We start from the raw sequence: 23,071 nt of genomic DNA, 5'->3' as shown, positions 1-23,071 counted from the left end.
TCAGCGAGTGAAATGATTTGGTGACATGATTTCACTGCCAGTATTCACTTGCCTCGCCTAGTACAGTGAGGTGCCAAACAGCAACTTCCTCGTGTGCCACTGAGCTTCACATTTCTGACTGCTTCTCCCCCTTGGTCCTTGTTGTCAAGCCATGTTCACATTTGACTAATCCTCAGAAAGCAAGGTATCGCCAAGTGCAACAAGCACACGTGACAGGCAGGTTGAAGCTGGAGCTTCTGTAAAGATTGGGCAATAGAAGGGAGTGAAACTCCCAAGTTCTGATTACAGCCAGGGGCATCATCTGCCAGGGAGCAACACCCAGCAGACGCAGGGGAGGGATTTTAAAAACCACATTTATACAGGGGTCACAAGTGCTGACTCATCTTGCTCAGATAGTTTGTGTCTCTGGCACTATAAATTAAGAAATAAGTGGGCTGTCCAAGGTTGTTGTTGTTGTTGTTGTTTAAAATGGGGTTATTATGGGTATAAAATGGCTTCACTCTTTGGCTCAGTTAAGGCATGACCTAACTATTCAACATACAGTGGTATCTCTGGTTACGAAATCAATTCATTCTGGAGGTCCGTTCTTAACCTGAAACTGTTCTTAATCTGAGGTACCACTTTAGCTAATGAGGCCTCCTGCCGCCGCTGCATAATTTCTGTTCTCATCCTGAGGTAAAGTTCTTAACCTGAGGTACTACTCCTGGGTTAGTGAAGTCTGTAACCCGAAGTGTTTGTAACCCGAGGTGTTTGTAACCCAAGGTACCACGGTACTTTGAAGTGCCTCCTGAGCTTTCTCCTTCCCCCTGCCATGATTTTTTGTTTTTGTTTTTTGCTAGCCATCATTTGCTAGAACATCAGGACTGATGAACTACATTAGCCCCACAGCCGCCCCACCCATGAGGCAAGGTGAAGCAGATGCCTCAGGCAGCAGAAGTACAAGAGGCACCACCTGCCCGACAGCCTCCGCAGCTGGAGTGCACCCCCCTCTCACTGAACTGGCGAGAAGGGGGTATTTTTGTGGCAGTGGAAGTGGTGGGGCAAGCGAGGGGTGGGACACAGTGGGAAGGGCAGGGGCAGCACATTCCTGTCTCACCTCGGGTGGCGAAACAGGATGGGCCACCCCTGATTAGCCCCACGCTTCCAAGCCCAATTTGAATACGGTTTCCAAACCATGCTGTGGAAGGCACAAGCTATAGTTTGCCAATTTGTGACAAATTGTGGTTAGCAAAAGCAAACCAGAAACGGAAGGAACCTGTACACGAAAGGGTAAGAAGTAGCGTGGGAGCCCAGGAGGGCACTCCCAAGAGCAAAACTATAGTTTTGCATTACGTCAAGGATACTAGCTGCGCTTCGGCTAGGTAGAGGATAACAGAGAAAGTTTGCTTCCTGTTATGTGCACACAACAAAGCTGGGCTACCCTTCATACCATGCTCAGTATAGTGCAGAATCCTTTTATCCAGGGACCCTCTCCTAGCACACTTGCCTAATGTACTTGAGGCACTTGAACTGAGATAGGTGATACCCTATACGGAGGAAGAGCAGGGACTTTGAAGTAGCCCATTGACAGTCGGCACTTGGCAGTGGACTGAACTTCCCCACCATTGGATTTCTACGTGAATTACTAATTGTTTCTAGCCTTGCATCTGTATATACTTATTGGAATGTATAATTTTCATGCAATTTGGTTCCACTTTTATATTCTTTGTAGGTGGAGAATTTCCTCTTTTTCTAGCAAATTCTTAAGTGTCCAGCCTATTTTCTTCTCCTCCTCCCCATGGCCAAAAGTGAAAACCCAGTGGGACCACCAAAGCAAGGCTTGGCAGAGAAACAGTCAGACCCAAGGGGCTTAGGAAACAGCAATGCTTCGCCTCAAAAATTAGAAACACTGGTCCTCAATCCTGTCTGGAAGTTGCACTCTCCAACAAGCAAGGCCTCCTTACCAAACTACAGTAAACACTCAGACACACACTATCATGCCATGTCTCAGCCCTAGAACATGTCAAGAAACATAGCTGCCAAGTTTTCCCTTTTCTCGCGAGGAAGCCTATTCAGCATAATGGAAAATCCCTGAAAAAAAGGGATAACTTGGCAGCTATGTCAAGAAAACAGATCCCAGTGCTATTGATTCACTTTAAGCAAAAACTTCCTGGAATCACTATTGTCTGCCTGTCATCCTTCCCATTAGCTTCAGGGCAGGGAGAATCCAACATTAGACTTCGCCCTGCTATGTGGAGGAAGAAGCAGCTTTTATAGCGCCCTTCACTTCCTTCTCCTTCTGCTGCCGCCACCTCTGTGAATCATGGGGGAGCAAAGTCGTCAGCATGCTTATTGGGACAGCCAGCTGCAGCTTAGAACAGGCCAGGAGGCTCCACTCCATCACAGCCAGAAGTTATGCATGTAAGGAAGCACCCCAGGAAAAGAGGATAATAGAATTGGAAGGGACCTCTCGAGAGTAATCACCCCCGCGGCTGATGAAAGACACTCATTGCTACTGCACCCCTGAAATGTCAGGGGGCCCATCCAGTCTTCATTTTAAAACCTCCAACAAAAATAGAGTCCAATGCATCCTGAGGCCATCTCTCCCACTGTCAAACAAGCTTGAGCTGTCAGGAAGTTCTTCCTAATGCTAAGCTGAAATCCGCTTGCAATTTCCCATTGATTCAGGGCCTACCCTGTGGAGCAACAGAATGCAATAGCAATGGCTTCTTCACCTGGCTGGTTTCTAGCACACCCAAACATACTTAGCATGGCAATCTGGCTATTTGTCAGAAGAGCATCTCCCCGCCCCCTCTCATATTTATGCTTATTGAAAATTTTGAGAATGAACAAAAACATCACAAGAGAACAAACAAACAAATGGTCATACATGATACACTGACAGAGAAAGGAAAGAAGCAAAGCAATACCTGCAGAAAGGCCATCAATTTGCCTCCCTGCAACCCACAGTGGGGTAATTATTGTTATGGCATTAGCGTTCCTTATATGCAGAGAAGTCATTACAGGTGACTTATCTTCAATAAGAGCACCAGCACTATTTAGCCTGTATGGCTGTATAAGAGGCCTCCCAAAGGCTTTGCATGCACACTGTATTCATCTTTACTTTTATTAGCCCTGGTTTCCCCATGGGAGAAACTGGTCACTGAGCCAACACTGGAACAGGACATCATTGTATTTTATCTTTAAAAGGGGGGGGGAGAAGTCTGCAAGAACAAATGAATGTACATGCATGGTGAGGGCAGATGAAGATGTGTGTGTGTGTGTGTGTGTGTGTGTGAGAGAGAGAGAGAGAGAGAGAGAGAAATAGGTTCCTTCAGACTTGTAAGATTTGGTGAAATGGCAGCTGGTCTCTGGGGAACAAACAGGCTTTGCTCCTCAAGGCTTAAAGACCTCAAATCCAGCTTACTGCTGCCAGGTCAGATTTTGAGTGAAGAAGGGGAAAACATGCACTCAAATATTCTTGGGAGAACTCCAGGATGCCACAGCAAAGCCTCAAGATATGAAGAAGCAACCATCCCAGGAACACGCAGCCCTCTGCCTACTAGCCTGGAGTTGCCTAGAGTTTACCTTGAGTGAAGCTCTGGAATCCTTGACCACCATCCCTGGAGAGGAAGCTGGTGTAAAGAAATTTCTTAGAGATGCTGGAAATGGGACCATTGTACAAGGCAACCTTTCAGGTACTCTGAAACATCTTGTGTTTAAGTGTGTGTTTGTGTCCTCAGATCTTCAGCCAAAAGTCACACCTCGTGTTTCTAATATGCACTACTTGCTATCGAAAGGGTATTCTTCCTGCCATCGCTCAAGGGGCATATACTAGGTCACTCATTACTTGCCCCTTAGCATCCCGGTTTAACCACTCGGTCATATTAACTGCTACAAAAACCACAACGTTAACTCTTAAGCGTCACTGAGGATCAAAGCTATGGATTTTTTTCTCACAGACTCAATGCACACATTTAAGTGGTATGAAGAATTTAGCCTACTTTAGTGCATATAAATGTTGAGGGATGTGGTGGCAATTATTCTGTGCTAGTAAATGTCAAGTACAAGCATGCTGTTTTGTAAGCATGGTGCAAATTCACTAGTAAGCACACTATGGCATCTTCAGCTAAGATCTTGATCCTGTTGGAACAGGCAGAACTACCACAGATGTTCTAGATGTTCTTTGAATTTCCCTTTTTTTGGAGCAAAAATACTTCTTTTATACCATGCACAAATCAGTGCATCATAACACCTGGGGGTGGAAATATTGGTAGTTGATAAACATTTTGGGAGGAGCAGAGTTGGCACCAAGGGAATAACATTATCTCAGGAGGAAAACTTAGGATTCTTGATTTCAGTTGTTTTCTCTGTAAGGCAATTGCAGGGAAAGGGGGCACTTAATGGGAATTGGTAGGCAGGTCCCTCTCTCCCTTGCACTATGCATACTATGTTTGTTTATTTAAAAACTGTTTACTGAAGTGTTTTTGAAGGATTTTTAAAGATCAACAAAGTATAATAGAATGGCATAACAAACTATAAAGGAGTAGGCACGAATATGTTGTCCGCATTAGAATGAAATCAATGCACAATGTAGAAACATGTCCAGCCCAAAACTGATGAGAGGTGCATATTTATATTGATGAACTGCTGTTAATGAATGCAATGAATGGAAACCATTACATGTTAAAGACATCTGATTTAGAGAAGCCATTGATCACCTGGTCCTGGTACTTCACTTATGCCACTGGAGAACAGCCCTAAACCCTATTGAATCCTGCTGCCTCCAGTGTTGCAGTTACTGTTATGAAGTATGTCTGGTTGAAAAGACTTGTGATTGGGAGACAAATTATCTGTATTACAGTATTTTGTTAATACAGTATTGTATGCCTGAGTCCATCAGACTGCTCTACCACAAGCTGTAGCCTGAACTTTGAGATACAAGTTTTCTCCATCTCCAAAATGAAGGAAGTTTATGCTGTGAGCCTCCTTAAGATCTATGAGAATGGGGCAATAAACAAATTTAACAAACAAACAAACAAGCAAGCCTTAGAACTGGCAGGTGCTTTTGGTGCACTAATTTTAATGTGGACTGAGATGAACTCTAGGCAAGTTCATGGCATACTGTATTGACAAATTTTCTTCTGGTCATCTGCAGAGATCTGGCTGTCTATGTCTCTTTCCCAAACTAACCATGGCCTCTCAGTAGAGACAAACAAGTAGCCTAGCAAAAGGATGTAAGTTTGAGAAACTAAGCATTTAGCCTTATGTGAGCGGTTTACCAGTACATTTTCAAAGCCAGCCAGTTCCGTTGTTTTAGACTGCAATCCTACACATACTTACCTGGGAGCAAATTCTATTGAACTTAGTGGGACTTACTTCTGAGTAGACACAAAGAACAGTGTTGTCCCAGTTACATTGGATGCCAAATCTGTACTTACTGCTTAGTTTCCAGCCTGAAGGAATTTGCTAACCCTCTTATGAGCGCTGAACCATACTTACCCTCAAGAGACAGCAAGTACAATAATGAAAACCAGCATTTTCCTGGGAACACTTCAGACCTTACCATGTGCCCTGATTTCCTTCCCTTGATTTAAAATGTGGCATATGGAGAGAAGAGATTGAATGCACAAATTCAATACATCTGGCTTTGCTTATCATAGGATGGACAGTTTCACAGCTGAACAATATAAAACACCCACTTTTTTCAGGGAGTACCGGTACCCTTCTTTCATACATACAATTCAACATGAGAAGCACCAAGTTATAAGAGCCGCTTTCCTGAGTCTGATTCAAAAACCTATCTAACCCAGCATAAAGTTTACCAGAGTAGCCAATCAGACAAGAGGGCAACAGCCCTCTCCCACTGTTATTCCCCAGCAACCAGCATTCAAGGCACGCTGCCTCTGATCCTGGTGCTGGCATGTAACCATCATGACTAGTGGTCCCTGATAGCCTTATCCTTCATCAATTCACCCTCTTGTGATGCCAGCACATTACAGCAGCTCCCTTGCAGACAAAAGCTGCTGCTGCACAAGTCACTTTGCAGAACCTCATTTGCAGACCTGAGCTGACAACGCCATTGATTCATACAGATGTGTTCTTCAAATAACCCATATTTAGTTTCCCTGTGTCTGTTGCAGCTCAGTGCACAGCTCTCCTCTCTCCAAGCTATGGGTTTTATTATACCGAAGAGGGCTCTGGCAGCTCCCTGGGTTCAGTGGTCACATACTGGTGCAAAGAAGGCTATCAGCTTGTGGGCAAACGAAAGCTGACCTGTTTGCTAGAAGGAGGCATCTTTTACTGGAGCCACCCCCCACCTCACTGTGAAGGTAAGCTACTGGTTAAACTTATTTCTGAATTGCTGGGCTTTGTATAAACAGAATATCGTGCTGTTCAAATGAGGATCAAGAAAGCATGCATCTTTTCAGATCATTCTCTCCGCAAAAATGAAGATTCTAAATGGAAAAACTAAGAAGTGCACTGGCAATATTCCAGGTGACCTTCAGTTAATGTCATTTACAGTGTGTGACTCATAACAAGCATGCTTTGTTTTTGTCACCTTAGTGATCCCAAAGCCCCTGGATAAAGGTTTCCGGGTGGCAGTAATCGCCTCTCTCATCAGCGGAGTGATCATTGTTACCATGTCAGTCTCCTTCGCTGTTTGTTGCCTGCAAGACAGGATGCTGAGGGCAAATAAACAAAGCAGTGACACCAGAAGAGGGTAAGTATTGACTAGATTCCACCTGTAACCTCAGTCAGGCCCATTCAGCACAATAATTAGGCCCCCAAGTGAGAAGTGACTCCACCACTAAGGCTGTTCGATGAGGAATGGCCAGATATCCAAGACTGAGCCAAACAAATTAAAGAAAGGAGTGCTGCTTAGCCCTCAGTCTCCTTTCTATTCAGATTGGCAATGTTTCTATTAGAGCCCATTGACAAATCTCTAGTCAGGTAATAGGTACAACTCTCTTATTAGACTTTATCACCCTATAGAGACTGCTACACCATAATGGGCTTCAGAGGCCAAATGAGGCCTCCACCATCAACTGACTGGGGCACCTCTTCCATATCTCCCCCATTAATTGTGCCCTTGCACCCTTTGATTGTTGCTTCTGAGGGAATCCACTGCTATCCCATTCCGTTGGCATGTCCCCATAAGAAAGTGCTCCATACTTAAATTGGGTGAGCATTATGCATATGGTACATGTAATGGCATGAATGCATGGGAACATTAGGAAAGATGGTGGCTGAAACTTGGTTGAGTGATCATTGGCAGCTGTAGGAGCTCAGGAAAGGGAGCAAGTCTAAGGATCAGATTGGCTTGCTGGTTATTTGAAAAACAGTACATTCTGCAAGAAGACTATTTGTGGCAGGGAGCCGCAAGGGTGGTGGCTGATTTATTCAGCAGCCAACTACCAGGTGTTTCCAGAGCTACACCCTCACTTACATTTTGAGGTCCAGTTTCATGAGCTTTTTTTTTTTACCACTCCAGTGATTCAAAGCAGTTTGATCAGTTGCAAGGGCCCCACATCCCCTCCTACACTTTTCCCAGACTTGCAGAGAGGAAGGGGCAGAGCTGGTTCCTCATCCAAGAACACGTATCTTTGGGTTTTGGGTAGAGTGTGAAAAGCAAATTCCCTTTCTGCAACCAACGAGGCTGGATCCAGTGCAATAGGCTTTCGGCAGGACATTTATTCAAGCACTTGTCCAGCTTATTATGGTGTGTATAGAATCAAGCTCCCTCTGCTGGTTAAGAAATGGAGTCCAGTTTTAAAACGAGTCTCTACTGTCCACACGTTTGCTCTTTTAAATCCCTTGCAAGATTTGCCATATGGATTAAGAGTATTAGAGCAGCAGCACACTGCTTTTGGCTTCCTCTCCCACCTTTATGGGCGTAAATCCCAGTAAGTACAGTAGGACTTCCTTCTGAGAAAATATACATAGTCCTTGTTGGTTATATGTTCCCCGTGAGACAGCTATATAATTGTACAACCATCAAAATATACCATTCAAGTGCTTACCCTTTTCCTGAATACTCTGCATGTATGCTCTCTATAGACTCAGTCACTGTGCCAATATAACACCTCTGGTTCCTCCCAGTACTCACAGAGAAGGGTCTCATATTAACCAAACCCATCACATCTCTGGTAGAATGTATTTGCAAAGGATATATATACAGAGAGGGAGGGAGGGAAGGAGGGAGGGAGAGTGTCATGGCAAGAATGTTGTGCTCTATTTTCTGTCATGGATGCTTTAGCTGAGAATCCTGTATTCCAGGGGGTTGTACTAAATGACCCTTAAGGTCCCTTCCAACTCTACAATTCTATGATTCTATGATTTCAGCAGCCTTAAAACACTAAGGGCAGTATTCAAATATATTTTTTCTGTACTAGCACAAAATTCCTCGCTCTCCTTCCTCTGCACACACTCTGTGCTCAGTGGCGGAGCTTCATGGGTGGGGGCGTAGCTGGCATGCGTCCTGGGGCGTGGCGCAGGGGGCAGACACAATGGCACCCCGCCGAGATTGCGCTGCTGGGGGGGTGCGCTCCCCCCCACCCCTCTTTCTCCGCCAGTGTCTGCGCTGTCCTCAAATCTTCTCCAGGTGGGTTGGGGGATGTTCCTTTGTGCAATGAGAAAACTTTGCACTGATGGAATGTTCACTTTAGTGCTGTATTGAATATGATCGTAAGCCTGGGAGAATTCTAGATTCTGTTGTAGTTCCATTGCTACTCACTCACTGGTTCTTTTTCTCTTGCATTGCAAAGTGTTACACCATGAGAGGGGTGTGTTTTATCTTATGTTTCTCCTGCATCAAACTTCTTCTGAGTTGCTGAGCAAATTACTAAGCTAGTGCTGCCATCTGCAGGCCAAAGGGTCAAATCAAAATCCTTCTCTAATTTGACGGTGGGTTAGCAGGGGCTGATGGGAAATGTGGTCCAAAACAGCAGCTAGGCACTAGGTACCGGTAGGTGAAGGCAGGACCAGGTGGTAGACGATTCGGCTTTATGTTGTTGTTTCCTGTACCACAAGAGGAGCAAGCCCAAAGCTGCACACTTCAAACTATAATCCCCGCATTGAGAGATCTGTGAAAATCACCCCCCCCAAAAAAAATACATACATGAATGCAGAATGACTAAACATCAGGAAGAACTTTCTGACAGTAAGAGCTGTTTAGCAGTGGAACAGTCTCCCTCGGAATGGGGTGGACTCACTTTCATTGCAGGTTTTAAGCAGAGGTTGGATGGCCATCTGTCAGGGATGCATTAGTTGAGATTCCTGCATTGCAGAGGGTGGGGTTTGATGACTCTTGGGATCCCTTCCAACTCTACGATTCTATGACAGAAATGGTGTAAAAGTGAAGGACTGGAATATGCTGTTGCCTAAGCACACAGCGTCAACTACTTGGTGTCAGACATGGTATAGATTTAAAGACTGCTTTTGTGTTTTTACTACATTTCGTAAATTGGGGGTCTCCAAATACTTTCTCATTCGCTGATGGAACTCATAGCAAGGTCTGAAGGAAGCCATTTCCCACTTAAAGGGAAAATGTGGGGGCGTTTGTTTGTTTGTTTGTTCAACAACTCAGTTGTTTACACCCACCAATCTGTCACTTTTTCCTAATTAATTGTAATTTTTTGGCATCTGCATTGCAGTTTTGCATTTGCCTGCATGTGTTCAAATTCTACGGGGCAGAAAAGTCTTACTAGCCATTTTGTGAAAGCAAACACTAAAGTAGTATTGAAAAAGGGCACCCAGGGACCTTCTTCTGCAGCACACGTTGCCTTATTGTTAAATCAGCCCTGCTGTAGTAGATGATTGCACAAGCTTCCTCTGGTTTAGTAGAAGCGATAAAGATACCCCTCATATCCCAAATGGACTTTTCTATTTTAGATGTACTACTGGGGGAAGGCATCCATTTGGAAAAACCGGACTAGCAGGATTTTCCAAACGAAACTCCACTTTGAAAGAACCAATTAAACGTCCCACCACAAAAACCCCTCTTAGGAGCTTAATGCTGTTAAATAGACTCTGAAGCCTGATTACATAGCAAAGGGAAGGAAACCTTTTATTTTCATTTATTCACTCTTCTGGAAAGGACATTTTAACAAGAAGAACATTTCAGTGATGGTATTGATATCCAACTGAAGGAAAGGGCTAGAATCCACAGGACAGGCACCTGAAAGAACAGGATTCTGGACTAAATGGGCCACTGACCTGATCCAGCAAACTCTCCTGTCCTGAAATATATGTTGCCATTGTATTGCCCATGTTCAGACTTCGTGAATACCTTGATAAACTACAACAAATGTAGCACATTTTCTTATATTCCAGGCAACGACCGAGAAGGAAATTCAAAGTTGGGAGAGGAAACTCAGCTAAACAGGAGACGGGGAAGAGCAGGACTCGCTTTGGGAAAATGAAGCACAATCGCAGGCTTCAATATCGCACCTCTGCCCTCTACAGTTGTGCATACCCTGGGGCTCTGGCAGGATGCAGTAACCAGGGATTCCAAAGGTATTCCATGCCTGTACGGTGCAGTCAATTCTTCCCCTTAGGGTGGCCGTGGGCTCCACTTGCAGAGCACAGTTGTCTCTTTGGAGGGCTGGCAGTGAACCATCTGATGGGCTGTCTGGTCTCAACCTGGTTTAAGAATAAAAAACCATAAGGAGGGAGAACAGGATCCATGAAGCTGCAGTCCCTACACAGCCTAGCCAGTCTTTCCTACTGTGGTGAGATGGAGAGTGTGTGTGTGTGTGTGTGTGTGTGTGTGTGTGTGTGTGTGCGCGCGCGCACATGCATGCACACACATACATGTGTGCATACATGGACATTTCATGCAAACATTGGCTGACTTTTGTGGGGGTGCATTTCATGTTAGTGGGGGGTGGGATGTGATGTACAAGTGTTTACCCTATTTCACCTAGAAGCTTACACTGCATTAGTGAAACTGCTCTGCATGTTGAAAGCTACTATCACCAATTAATGTTGCACTCACTCCCCTTCCTTTATCCACCACAAGGCATCACAATCCTAATAGAGTCCCTCCTAGATCTATTTCTTCTTCTTCTTTGGCGATCACTCCTATATTTTCTCAAGTAGACAAGTTTAAACTATTTGACCTGCTGAAGCTTTTTCAAACCTTGTCTTGTATTACTATACTGATGTAGAAAAGAAGTGCCAATTAAAATTTCAGAAAACAATCTTGGGCAGTTGTTCATTCTAGAGACTGACCATGAAGGAATCAAGTGATATGGTTAAGATCTTGAAAGTAGGTAGGTGTTCTTCCTAGTCATTGTCCAATATTTAAGATCCTTCCATGGGAGATATCAGTGAGAATGTTATTACTTTAATTCTATTCCAAATTATCAGAAGGGCTATAGCAAGTTATGCCTTTATGACTTTCTTTTCTCCAGACCATGGTTGGTATATTAACTCAAAGAAAATTCTTCTTCCATCTAAATCCAAGTGACTGCTCTTGCCTTATCCAAGAAATCATTGCTTAAAAGGATGGGTTGTTTGGTAACTAGTCCACAGCTGGAGCACTGCTAGCTGAAACAACTCTTTAATGTTTGACATAATTCAGTGCATGCTAAACTGTAACCAGGTTTGTTAAACATTTCAGGGTTGTTTAAAAAAGAGAAATATTTCCTTGCATAGAGACACAGAAAGACAGATAGACAAGTTCTGTCTCAGTCTTGCCCAGAAGATGAAGAGGAGCATATTGTCTGCAACCTTCTAGGACTGTTGAGGGCTCCTCAGTTATCATAACCCTCAAATTATATTGTAGAAGGCTACTTTTCTTGTAATTTCACCTATTCACTGTTCAGCTGTATTGCGAGGGACCTATTATACAGAAGGGTGCTCTCAGGAGGATTTGAGAGTGCCTGGCACAACAGCCAGGAAATCTTATGGGAACAGTGTTGATCCCTGTTTACCCACAGCACACAGACCAACAATATCAAAAAATTGTGTCCTCCATAAAAGAGGGCACGTGTTGCGATGAGACCTGGAGACTGACCTCCTGTGTTGTGGTAGCTCCCTCGTTGTTGGATGCAATCTGGCCAATGGGGCGCAGTCCAAACGGATCGAGGGATCTATATATACCCATGCACATGACCCAGAGCTTCCTCTTTCAGCCCGTGCATTCGGAACACCCACCAACCTCTCCCTACTTTTAGGGCTTTTTGTGCTTGACCTTGCTATGCCGTTGTGTGTTGTCTGTTGTTGGGACAGGGGCACGGCAGGAATTTCCCCACTTGGCTGATGCCATTTGGGTTGCGCCTGCTACGTAGCAAATCGTCACAACTTGTAAGGTTGCGGATAGGTTCGGGTGATAGGGATGGGAGAATGGTCTCACCATCCCTATGTGAAGGGTATTCTGTTAAAGGAATCCAGGGACTCAACTGGTTTGGTCAACCCCCAAGAGGGGGTTGTGCCCGTGCCTGAGTCCAGCGGGACATCTGGGTGGTGAACATAGCCTGTTCCTGGCTTTTCGCCTATCCAGGTGTTCACCCTGACCTATGCTGGTGCCCTGGGGTCAGCGCTACCTGCAAGGGTGCAGGGAGCTAGTCGAACCAGAGCCTATGCAACCACTCACCTTCTGTAATCAAAAAATTGTGGCCTAAATTCTGCCAAAAACCAAACTAAAATTTGAGTCAAATGTGTCTTTATTTAGGGGGGAGGTCTCTGGGTCTGAACACCCAAAATGGGGCACAGCTAAAGTTATATAAAATCAGTTAAATCATGCCAAGCTCCCAATACTAAAAGCACTTCTTATTTTGAGCTACATAGCTGGAAAAGCAGCTATCTGGGATAAGGCATGGCTTGATCCTCTTTGTATGTCTTAACCGAGGTATTGAATACACAGGAGGGATTCACCAGATGAGAGTAAGGGGATCTTTCCAGATGTTGTAGGACTTCAACTCCCACCACCCGCACCTGGTACAGCCAAGGGAGAGGGATGATGAAAGGTGAAGTCCAACATCTGGAGGAACAAAACACAGTGCTGAGAACACCAAGCTGGCAGGTTCGATTCTCATATGGGACAGATGCATTACAGGACTAGATGATCTGCAGGGTCCCTTCCAACTCTACAATTCTCTGATTCAAATGTCCTTCTTTCACCTAATGCCATGCTGCCATACCCATCTAAGCGGCAAATGACACTTTCACAAACTGACTGGGGAGAGTGAAATTCATAATGTCACAAAAGCATGATCATTATGCTCCAGTGGCCCTTTAGTTGTAGAACATTTTGTTCAGAGGGATTTTGATTACCGCCCAACGCCTCTCACCATCTCTTTTACTGTGTTCCATATAGGAGCCAGGAGAATCTGCAGAAATGGGCACCGCAAAGCTTATGTTCCGAAATCCACATTTTCCCGCAGGTTGTTCTGAAGCCAGGAACTGCCCCATCTGCCTCCATGTTCGTTCATTTGCTTCAGAAACCAGATGACACGCCCTTGAATGTGAAACCTTGCTATCGCAATCTCCCCCAGGCCTTGCCTTCCGTTTATTATAGAAGATCTGAAGGACTGAACCCTTTGAATAAGACAGCACTTTGGAATCCGAGATAAATCACTTTGTAATGAACCAACAGCAATGCACTCATGGAAGTTTGTGGGAACTGACTTCTTGCTCTTTTATGGCATACATAGCCCATTTATGAAACCTGTCATTATAGGTCAGTTTATGTAAAATACAATAGAGAAAACATGTATACTCTGAAGCAGGCAATGCTATGATATAGGCTGCTTGTTCAAAACTGATACATACTACTGAAAATGTACCATCTACTTGTGTAACAGTGGGAGCTCGAAAAAGGAAAAGTGAGTTTTAACATTTATTTTATTTCAAGGCATAGGTTCATAGCCCTATTATTTAGCAAAGTGTTTCTTCTGTGGCCTGGTGGACAACTGGACAGAATAAAGCCACAACCTTTTATGTCATCTCTAGTCTTATTCACTGAGGAAGTAGGAAACAGATCAAATGTTATTTCTCCACAGAATACATGACTAGATCTACAGAATTCCTACACAAGCAAAGTGATTTATTGAGAAGTAATACCACGGGACAGTATGAAACTAAATACTTCTCCTAGTGCAAGCATCTCTGGCTGGGCAATGGAAGTTCATCTTCTTCTCCTTCCTCTGTGTACTCCCTAAATATGTACAGTGGTACCTTGGAAGTCGAATGGAATCTGTTCCGGAACTCTGTTCGACTTCCAAAATGTTCGGAAAACAAGGTGTGGCTTCTGATTGGCTGCAGGAAGCTCCTACAGCCAATCAGAAGCTGCATCAGACATTCGGGTTCCAAAGAACGTTCGCAAACCCGAACACTCACTTCCAGGTTTGCGGCGTTTGGGAGCCAAAACAGTCGACTCACAAGGCGTTTGGGATCCAAGGTACGACTGTACTGGAGACCAGATTTATGGGGTACACAAGGGGCAGGTAGAGATGGGAGAGTTAAAAGTGCTCGAGCTAGCTGCCCTGTTTAGTTTGATACCACTCGGTGGTTTGTAATACTGGTGACTGCAAGCCATATGACAAATACAAGATGTCTCCAAGTTCAGACATATTCATTCTGAGATTTGTGACTAGCAACAGGTACCATAAGTGGCATTATTACGCCTCAGTTGTTAAGTTTCTCTGTGATATCTGGCTAGTCATAGTCACTTACATTTTGCTGGGATTATGTTTTCTCACCTGGCACATACAAGTGAGGCCACTCCTTGGGATCCTGACAACATTGCTGCAGATATGCATCAGCATCTGGGCTGCCCCACAGAATTGCCACCACCAAGGGAACTCTAGCTGAGACTGATAAGTACTTTATCTTCTGCCTCCCTCCTCCCAAAAATGAATGTAAGAAGCTGGGGCTCAAGGGTGCTACAAGGGAACTGCACATATCAAGATGCTGCCAAACCTTGTAATTACATATGCCCATAAAATGGGGCATGTCATTGATTTCCTCTCCCCACCCCTCAGCAAAACAACATACCAGTAACTAGCCAAGTAAACCCTAAAGAGAAAAAGAAACCAGGGAGGGGTCTACAAATTTGCACAAAACCAGATAGCTGTGTTGGTCTATTGGAGGCAAAACCAAAAGACACAGAAGCTATCTTCTTTAGGATGAACCAAAATATCAAACTCACAAGCACTTTTTCAAGTTCTTCAAATCTCATATTCAGGCAGGAATTTTAAATAAAAGGTGACAGGGTGGGGAGGGGAAAATGTAGGGCAAATTGTTAAGGCCCAAAGTCATAAGATGGGGACAGGAAAAGATTCACAGACAGATTAGTTTCTGCTATGTATTGATTCAGGCTGTACTAAAGACAACTACGGTAGGAGGAAGTGGTAGTAATGACTGCTGCCCAATGACATTTCACTAAAAGCAGAAACGTAACTGGTATAAGCATTAGCGTGGTACCTTGCTACATCCTCAAGGAAAGTCCCTATTGAGATCATCTGCTAAAGAAGGGGTGGGGACATCATCACCCTCTAGATGTTGGTGAACTACAACTCCCATCACCCCTGAGACTTTATATACTGCTTAATCATTAGCATTCCTAAGCAGTGCACATAAAAATGAACCATACAGAAAACAAAACAAATTCACCCCCAAACCAGCAAAAACCTGAACACTTATGATGCCTGCTGTAAAAAGAAAGTCTTTGTTACATGCCTGAAGTTCAGGAGTGTGTCTTTCTAATCTCAGTAGGGAGAGGCTGCCAAAGGCTTGTGCTGGCAACGCTCAATGTTTGGTGTGCTGTGCTTACTGGGGCTAAAGGGAGTTTTAGTTCAGCAACATCAGGAGGGCCAAAAGTTTCCCACTCCTGAGCTAGAGATCACTTAAAACCAGAGATGGTAATAATGGTAACGTATTTATATTCAAGATGATGGATCTGACAGGGTACATTTGCTACAGCTAGAAAAATTGCATTTGAGACACACAGTCCAAGACATCCCTATTGCTGGAGAATACAGCACCTCACTAGCAGCAAGCTCAGAGCAAGTTTAAACACAGAGAGAATCCAGGCATGTGGAGAGTCCTCCTTTCACACACTTCAACCAGCAGGGGAGAAGGCCATTTTCAACAGCAACTAGGAACTTATCTACATTTGCAGAATGCAAGCTATATACAACACCCAAAGCAACCTTGTGTGAGGAGTCACATCTACACAAATTGACTAAGCATTTGCCTTAGGGAGCAAAAATATCTAGGATGCAGCTGAATAGGCCCCTGCATTTCAACCCTTTCAGACACAGAACTTGAAATTCTGAAATTCACATTCTTTATATTAATGCAATAGAATGTTTATCATCTATGTTAATGCATTTTACTTGGTTACTTTTTGATCTCTGGGCCCAGAAAACAACTCGCACCAAACCATGTCTTGCAACAAGTGGAATTGTAGGACTTGGTTAAATACCTATATTTTCCAGAGTAATGTAGAATCCATTCATCATCTACTGGATGTACCATCATCTTTCTATAATTGTTATGAAGAGAATGTAATCTGAACAGGAGAACTAAAAGGGATGTCATCCATTCTTTTCAAATCTATACTGTATATAGATAGGCATCAAAGTTGGAGAAAATGTACATCCTTAATTTAGGCATAAAGCAATAAACAAAAGCAGGGGCCAAAAAATAATAATTCTGGTCATACCGAGCAAGTCAATTGCTGTGTAGATCAACTGCAGCTAAACAAACATGGAAGTTGTTATACACAGTATCAAATGCTTATGCATTCATTTTGCAAGGATTATTTTACATAAACTCGGTTTTCTATTAAACTCTATTGCCAGTGCTAGTTCATTAGTAATCTAAGATTGCATGGCTTTTTCTATACATCTTCAATGACTCTATGGCTGCAAGGCACAAGTGACCATACTGGATAAAATGTTTTGGAACTCACATAAAGAAAACTTGTTTTGAATATCCAGTATATTTGCTATTTTTATAGATAGTAGCTTATATCAAAGCTTGAATAGGAAAGACTCTGTATGTGCACATGCACACACACACACACAAATTCTACCGCAAGTGCCCAAATGCTTCACACATTCTCAGTAGTCTTTACAACTGGCTGAGAACTTTGAGTATTATCCCCATTATAGAAGATAGAATCAGATGCTAATGCCTAACAACTTGCACAAAGTGTTTTGTGGTTGAAAGTCTGATCTGAACCAGATACTTTCTTTAACTTGTGGCCTGTGCTATTCAAAACTGTACATGCACTGAGATAGAATACTGTATTCAATAAAAATGTTCAGAAAAATGAATGTCATTACAAAAATTAGACCTACTGTATATAAATTGTTTAGATGGAATTAAAAATGTAAACTATAGAAATGCCTGGGTTTTAAATGTTAAATTTTCCCTAAAAGGCACACAATATGCAAATCATATTTCCACATGGTGAGTACATACCAACGTTAAACTTTGCCATACCTAGAGGTAGCCCTCACCTTAGAGGTGGATGATGATGGCATGCCCTATAGAGCTCTAATTATGCTCTATAGGGCATGCCATCCTGAGATAAAACAATATATTCCCCATAACATAAAGGCTGGGCTGACTCCAACGTAAGATTTCAGTCTTTAGTGAGAATTAAGTGGGTGCCAAAATGCAGGAGGTATATTTTATGTAGGATATCAGACACATATGCAATCTCACTTTAGAATCTATGGATTAAAACAATACATAAAACTGCTTTACTCTTGCTTTCTCCTGGGGTGAAACTGGAAGCATAAAACATGGTTTATTTGGCCTTGGAACAAGCTATATAGATGTCATTGTGCTGCCTTCAAGCCCTTCCCCTTCCATCCTGCTTTCTGGGTTTGGAGAAACCTTTAAGCAGAATTTCCTGGTTTGGACATCATGAGAAGTTGTGGTTTAAGCAGCCAAGATTATCAGACCAGGATTATGTCTGGACCAGGCTGTTGTGATGGAAGGTATTATTTTATTGTTTACAGCACAAAGGACACACTGATTTTCTGAGCTCAAATAACCAGAAATTGAACTTTCTCCTTAATATATTAACCCTATTTCCCCAGTGTACTTTAAATGCATATGTGTAGTTCTATGTAATAATCAACAGTCAGCAGTGTGCAAAAATTGGGAATATACAGAACAATGGCCACAATCTAGTAAGTATTTTTTGTTCTTGTAAGCCCCCATATGCAATATACACTAAACAATTTTGTAATCCCCTTTGGAAATTCCCCTAAATTAAAAAAAACTCTGGAGACAGCACTGCCAAAAAGCAGGGTGTTAACTGAGTAAAATACAGTAAAGCTGGGCAAGATATGACACAGAAAAGCTAACGTTGGCACTAGGGCAGAGAGCAACAGTCCAATTGGGCATGAACTGACAAAAATGAGCACAAAATCAAAGAAGGAGAACTCACAAAAAGCTGTCATCAAGTTTTCTGTTTTATTTAAGATTTTAGTTTTAATTCTGAAGAAAGAGGTACATTTCCTTGTTTTTAGTTTTAGAGTCAGGTTATAACCATGTTTAATTTTATCTGTTTCTTTTTTCCTGTCTTTCAATACTGCACAAACGTCCAGAAACTACAAGGTTAAGTAAAAGCTGCAGGCAGAGGTCGTCAAAGGTTGCGCTCCTGATGGTGATCATGTGGCCCCAATGCAGTGCTATCCCAGAGTGCCTTAATCAGGTGATTTTAAAAAAAAAGAAAGAGAGACTGACAAGGAGACAGAAAGACTGAAGTAAATATCACTCGTGTTTCAGCTGCTTATAATTATATCATGTATATGCTAGGTATTAAATCTGTGAATATTTTTAAAATATTACGTTTACTTGAAATCTAAAGCCAATTTTTTTTTAAAAAAAATCCCTCTGTTAAACCACTTCTTAGGAACAAGGCAACATGTCAGTTTATTTCTACAGGCAAACTGTCCTTCAACCCACTTCATGACAAATCTTACCGACAATACTGTCCCACCCTCCCAAACAGGGGGTGGGGGGTGGGGCTATCTCCCTGCATACTGACACACAGAATGCAAAATAAATGCCAGGTCACTGGGTTTTCCCCCTATACCTTGAAACTCTCATTTAAATTAAACTGCTTTTACATTGCTGCATTTGATTCTGAATTTCATATTATTTTTCCCTACTTGACATTTTCTGCTAGGCTAAAGTAATTCCGTGCAAAAGATTGATGAAAATAATATTTTCCTTTTTATGCACTTTTGATTTCTCTCTCTCTCTTTTTCTTCATGTGTTTAAAGAAATTTCATCAGTGTATTTCAAACACTGGCTTAGCAGAATCTTAAAATAAAATTAAAAAAAGATATATGGTTATGACCCTGTGATTGCATTGCATTTGGAGGCTGGTGGGGAAGAGTTTTGATCAGGAACTGGATTCTTCAGAAAGAAAGATGTGGAGGAGGGACCATGGGTGGGTGTAGGAAGTCTGGGTGGGGCAATTCCTGCATTTCTAATGTTTTTGAACTTTTCCTAATGACGATCCAGCGCTGAGCTCTGTAGTAGATCTGTGGGGGTTTTACTGGGGGGTCTGAAAGCTGTCTGAAAGCCTGGGGGAGGAGAGTGAAAACTGGTGGGGTTTGAAGGTGGGGAGTAAGGATTCCAACTGGCTCTGTGCAGAGGAATCTGTGTGCTGAAGGGGTTACTGTGGGGGGTCTGTGTCGGGGCAGCACTGGGGCCATCCATCTCTGTGAGAGCCTGAAGAGATTTTAGCCAGTGTGGTGGATTGTCGTCTTGAAGGGTGTCTAAACTGTTTCCAGCGGAGGCTGGGATACCTAGGAAGAAGAGAAAACATAGGAGGAGAAAGAGGTTAAGTCAGAGCAAGCAAGAACTTCAAATGTGAAGTAGGTCAGCTTAAACCTAACCAATGGCAATGGTAAGAAAACATTATTAGTTTGTACAAAGGACTGTTATAACAGTGTTCCAGACAAAACAGTAGTTGAGTTTTCACAAGAAACATTTGCCCCTTGGAGAACTTTTCACACTTTCTACAACATTCATCCAGAGATTTATTCACAATTTAGCTCTACCAGATACCATATGCTCCTCTACCTTTTTCCAAATCTTGCTTTAGCCTTTAAGAGGGAAACACAAATAGCCTTATAAGAGAGCTTTATAAACAAGTGGAGTATGTTCCTTTTTAATGAAAAAGAGTCCAGTTAATGTATCAGTGCCAAAGGAATTTCATTGCACAGAACTGGCAAGCCATTGGATCACAGGGCAACCTACTGAAGTCTCAAGATGTATTGGGAAGACGCTGAACATGCAACAGATATTGGGATGGAGGGGGCTATTGCCTGGTCTTCCCCCAAAAGATGCTTGGACCTCTAGAAAGTTTGGTGGATGGAAGCTGGAAGAGACCACCGCATAGAGTTGCTTTTTCTTTCTTTCTTCCAAAAAAAGCATCGATTAATTTGTGCCAAATATGCACTTGGTAATTCTCAGTGGAGCTGAATGAGCGAGAAATCGTTACCTGTGATGATTGCGGGGTCCATCCAGCTGCCAGGGCTGTCCCAATTCAGGCTGTCGGTGGTGGCAGTGTTGGATGTTGGTACACTGTGGTTGGCGTTGGAGGGGGAAGTAGCATTGGGCAGTCCACCAAAGTTGATGTTAATGTTCGGTAGAAGTGCCCTTAGCCCGTCCTGCCATTCCTTCATATTTAAACTCTCTACAGAACTGTTGTTGTCTGGGAGATTTATCAACAAAAAAGAAAAAAGAAAATGAAAGATAGAAAATAAAAAGCTGAAGTTAGAAACAGATGCTGTTTTTAGTGAAAGATGGTGGTTCTCTAAGCATTTAATACTGATTGCCTATCAAGAGAATGGGGCAATGATGATAAATCAAGATGAAGCTTGAATGTTGGGCTGCCACAGTACGCACTACTACTTAAGCATGTAATGGAGAAAAACCTACGTCCTTCCCCATGAAAACCAGGGTAGAAACCACAATGGTTAAAACACACTGATTTTCATTACTAGCAAGAAAAAACACAACATCTTCAGATGAAAGTTCCCAATGTCCAATGACAAGATCTCTTTAGATTTACCAAAGAAGTTCTAACAGCTTCCTACTGAAGAAGATGCAGGACAATGCTACAGAATCTGAACAGGGTTAGAGAATTGTGAAAACCTTATACATCACTTGTACTTTGTCAGAGGTGGGTAGAACCTGTTTTAGCACAGAGACTGAAGAAAAAGGAAATCCCTAAGTCTTTTCAGATGAATTCCAACCTGCTCTGAAGTTATGAGCGACACACTGAAGAACCACGCTCAGATACATGACTACTAGCTTCAGTCTCGCTAAGGGAAGAGAAATGACCAGTACTAAATTGTTACTCTACTAATATTAGAAATATTAGGAATATTTGTATGGCATTCTTTGAACTCCACTCAAACACACAACTATAAGACTTCAAGTCTTAGAGAATTCATAACCGGAAGATATTACTAGTTCACATTTACAAAGGACTAGGCAAAGTTTATGGAGAATAGGCCTATCAACAGTTGCTAGTTGTGATAACTAAATGGCACTTTGATGTCCGGTGGCAGTACCCCTCTGAGTATTAGATCCTGGAAGCATAAGATTATTAGATTCAGAGGTAACTAGGTAGACACTGTTAACAGAAGAATGCTTGACTACATGAATCCTAGGACACAGCAGCTTAATCCCATTATAAAAGTATGTTTTAAAAAACTGTTGATCACACACCCAAATTCTACAGATGGTTTTATCAACAAAAAAGTTAAGTTGGACATGACACATGTATTTAGAAAAACAGAATGTCGAAATTTTTTTGCAAGGAGAAATATGATTACAGTATTTGATTTGTGAATTTCCATACAGAGCCTAAGATAGTCATCTATTGTTCAACCACCAATTCCCAATTAATTTGAGCTTTCTTGTTCTGCTGATCTCTGTATGTATGTTATTTCAGTTCCATGTTAAAACACCTACAAGTGACTGAGATGGGTTTCATCTGCTGGTGGAACAGAAGAAGCAACTTGTTGATACCCCTTTGGCCTGAAGGCTCCAGCACAGGCATCCCCAAACTGCGACCCTCCAGATGTTTTGGCCTACAACTCCCATGATCCCTAGCTAACAGGACCAGTGGTTGGGGAAGATGGGAATTGTAGTCCAAAACATCTGGAAGGCCAAACTTTGGGGGTGCCTGTGCTTTTTTGAGGACACAAGCAGCTGAAGAGGAAGTAGGCAACTGAAAGGTCATCTTCCCCTCTTCCACCAGAGGAAATGTCTCCTGAGTGGGACTCTGCTTAGGTAAGTGGGTTTTGCAGGCTGGATCCAAAGTCTGGATCCAAAGTGGAATTTGAAAATAAAATAAACGCTGCAAATGTTTTTCAGTTGTCGTATTTGTTTGGATACTTAAAGTGACAAATCCTCATCTTTGGTTAAACAGATTTGGGGGAAAATACAAAGTAAGGATTTATTACTTGACATACTTTCTAGAACTAGTGATCCAGAGTCACCTTTCTTCTCTTGTGAATGGCATTTGGACAGAGTATACAGCCTTTCCATAACTGATTAAACATCCTCAAGAATCATTAGACAGATTTCAATCTATATCTGTAAAAAGGTCCACTATTAAGAGCATTTACCCAAGCTATGTCTGACAAGAAGATTATCTATATTCCTTTTTAGGGGGGTCTAACTATATACCGATGAGCACATGCTCATGAAGACCTTTCCAGATATACAGCAAGAGCTGATCTGAAATGGGAGTCAAGAGAGAAATGGGAAAAGAGCAAACAAGCAAGAGGAACAATGTTGATCACTCACCACCGCCCATTGAAGTTACAACTATTGCAGCCTTCAAATCACAAACCAAGGGTACATAATTGCCCTTCCTCAAGAAGCAAACTTAAAAAAAAAAAAAAGACCTGAAGGGTGACAGAGTCAAATCAATTGCAAAATAAGTGAAAATGGCCTGCCATAGGAGGAGCAAAAAATTACTCTGTGGACAGTAATTTGTTTAAATGGGGACAATATTTAACCAAGAAGTTACCCTGGAGGCTGTTCAAGTCATGGAAAAGAAGAAGTGGACTACCAAGCACTGAAAGAC

The 23,071-nt window shown here is 42.6% G+C and overlaps 1 protein-coding gene across 7 annotated transcripts in view; it reads right to left on the bottom strand.

Annotated features, from left to right (window-relative positions):
• Positions 1 to 3,313: 3,313 nt before the first annotated feature.
• The window catches only part of CNOT4 (CCR4-NOT transcription complex subunit 4), a 73,889-nt gene continuing 54,131 nt past the window's right edge, over positions 3,314 to 23,071 (bottom strand). For 3 of the 7 annotated variants that reach the window (XM_035128348.2, XM_035128350.2, XM_035128352.2), the window contains 2 exons: positions 20,468 to 20,680; positions 17,013 to 19,769 (listed from right to left, as the gene is read on the bottom strand). In XM_035128348.2, the coding sequence (XP_034984239.1) occupies positions 19,468 to 19,769; positions 20,468 to 20,680 (515 nt within the window). In that variant the 3' untranslated portion in view covers positions 17,013 to 19,467. Of the gene's footprint in view, positions 9,316 to 10,447; positions 10,624 to 17,012; positions 19,770 to 20,467; positions 20,681 to 23,071 lie in introns of those variants that run through there. The other 4 variants (XM_035128354.2, XM_035128356.2, XR_009558273.1 and 1 more) reach the window with 3 other exon arrangements.

Source organism: Zootoca vivipara, chromosome 10 (genome assembly GCF_963506605.1).
Source record: "Zootoca vivipara chromosome 10, rZooViv1.1, whole genome shotgun sequence".
NCBI classification, from domain to species: Eukaryota; Metazoa; Chordata; class Lepidosauria; order Squamata; family Lacertidae; genus Zootoca; species Zootoca vivipara.
Note: the sequence above shows the minus strand (reverse complement) of the source record. Positions and strands in the feature narration are given on the sequence as shown.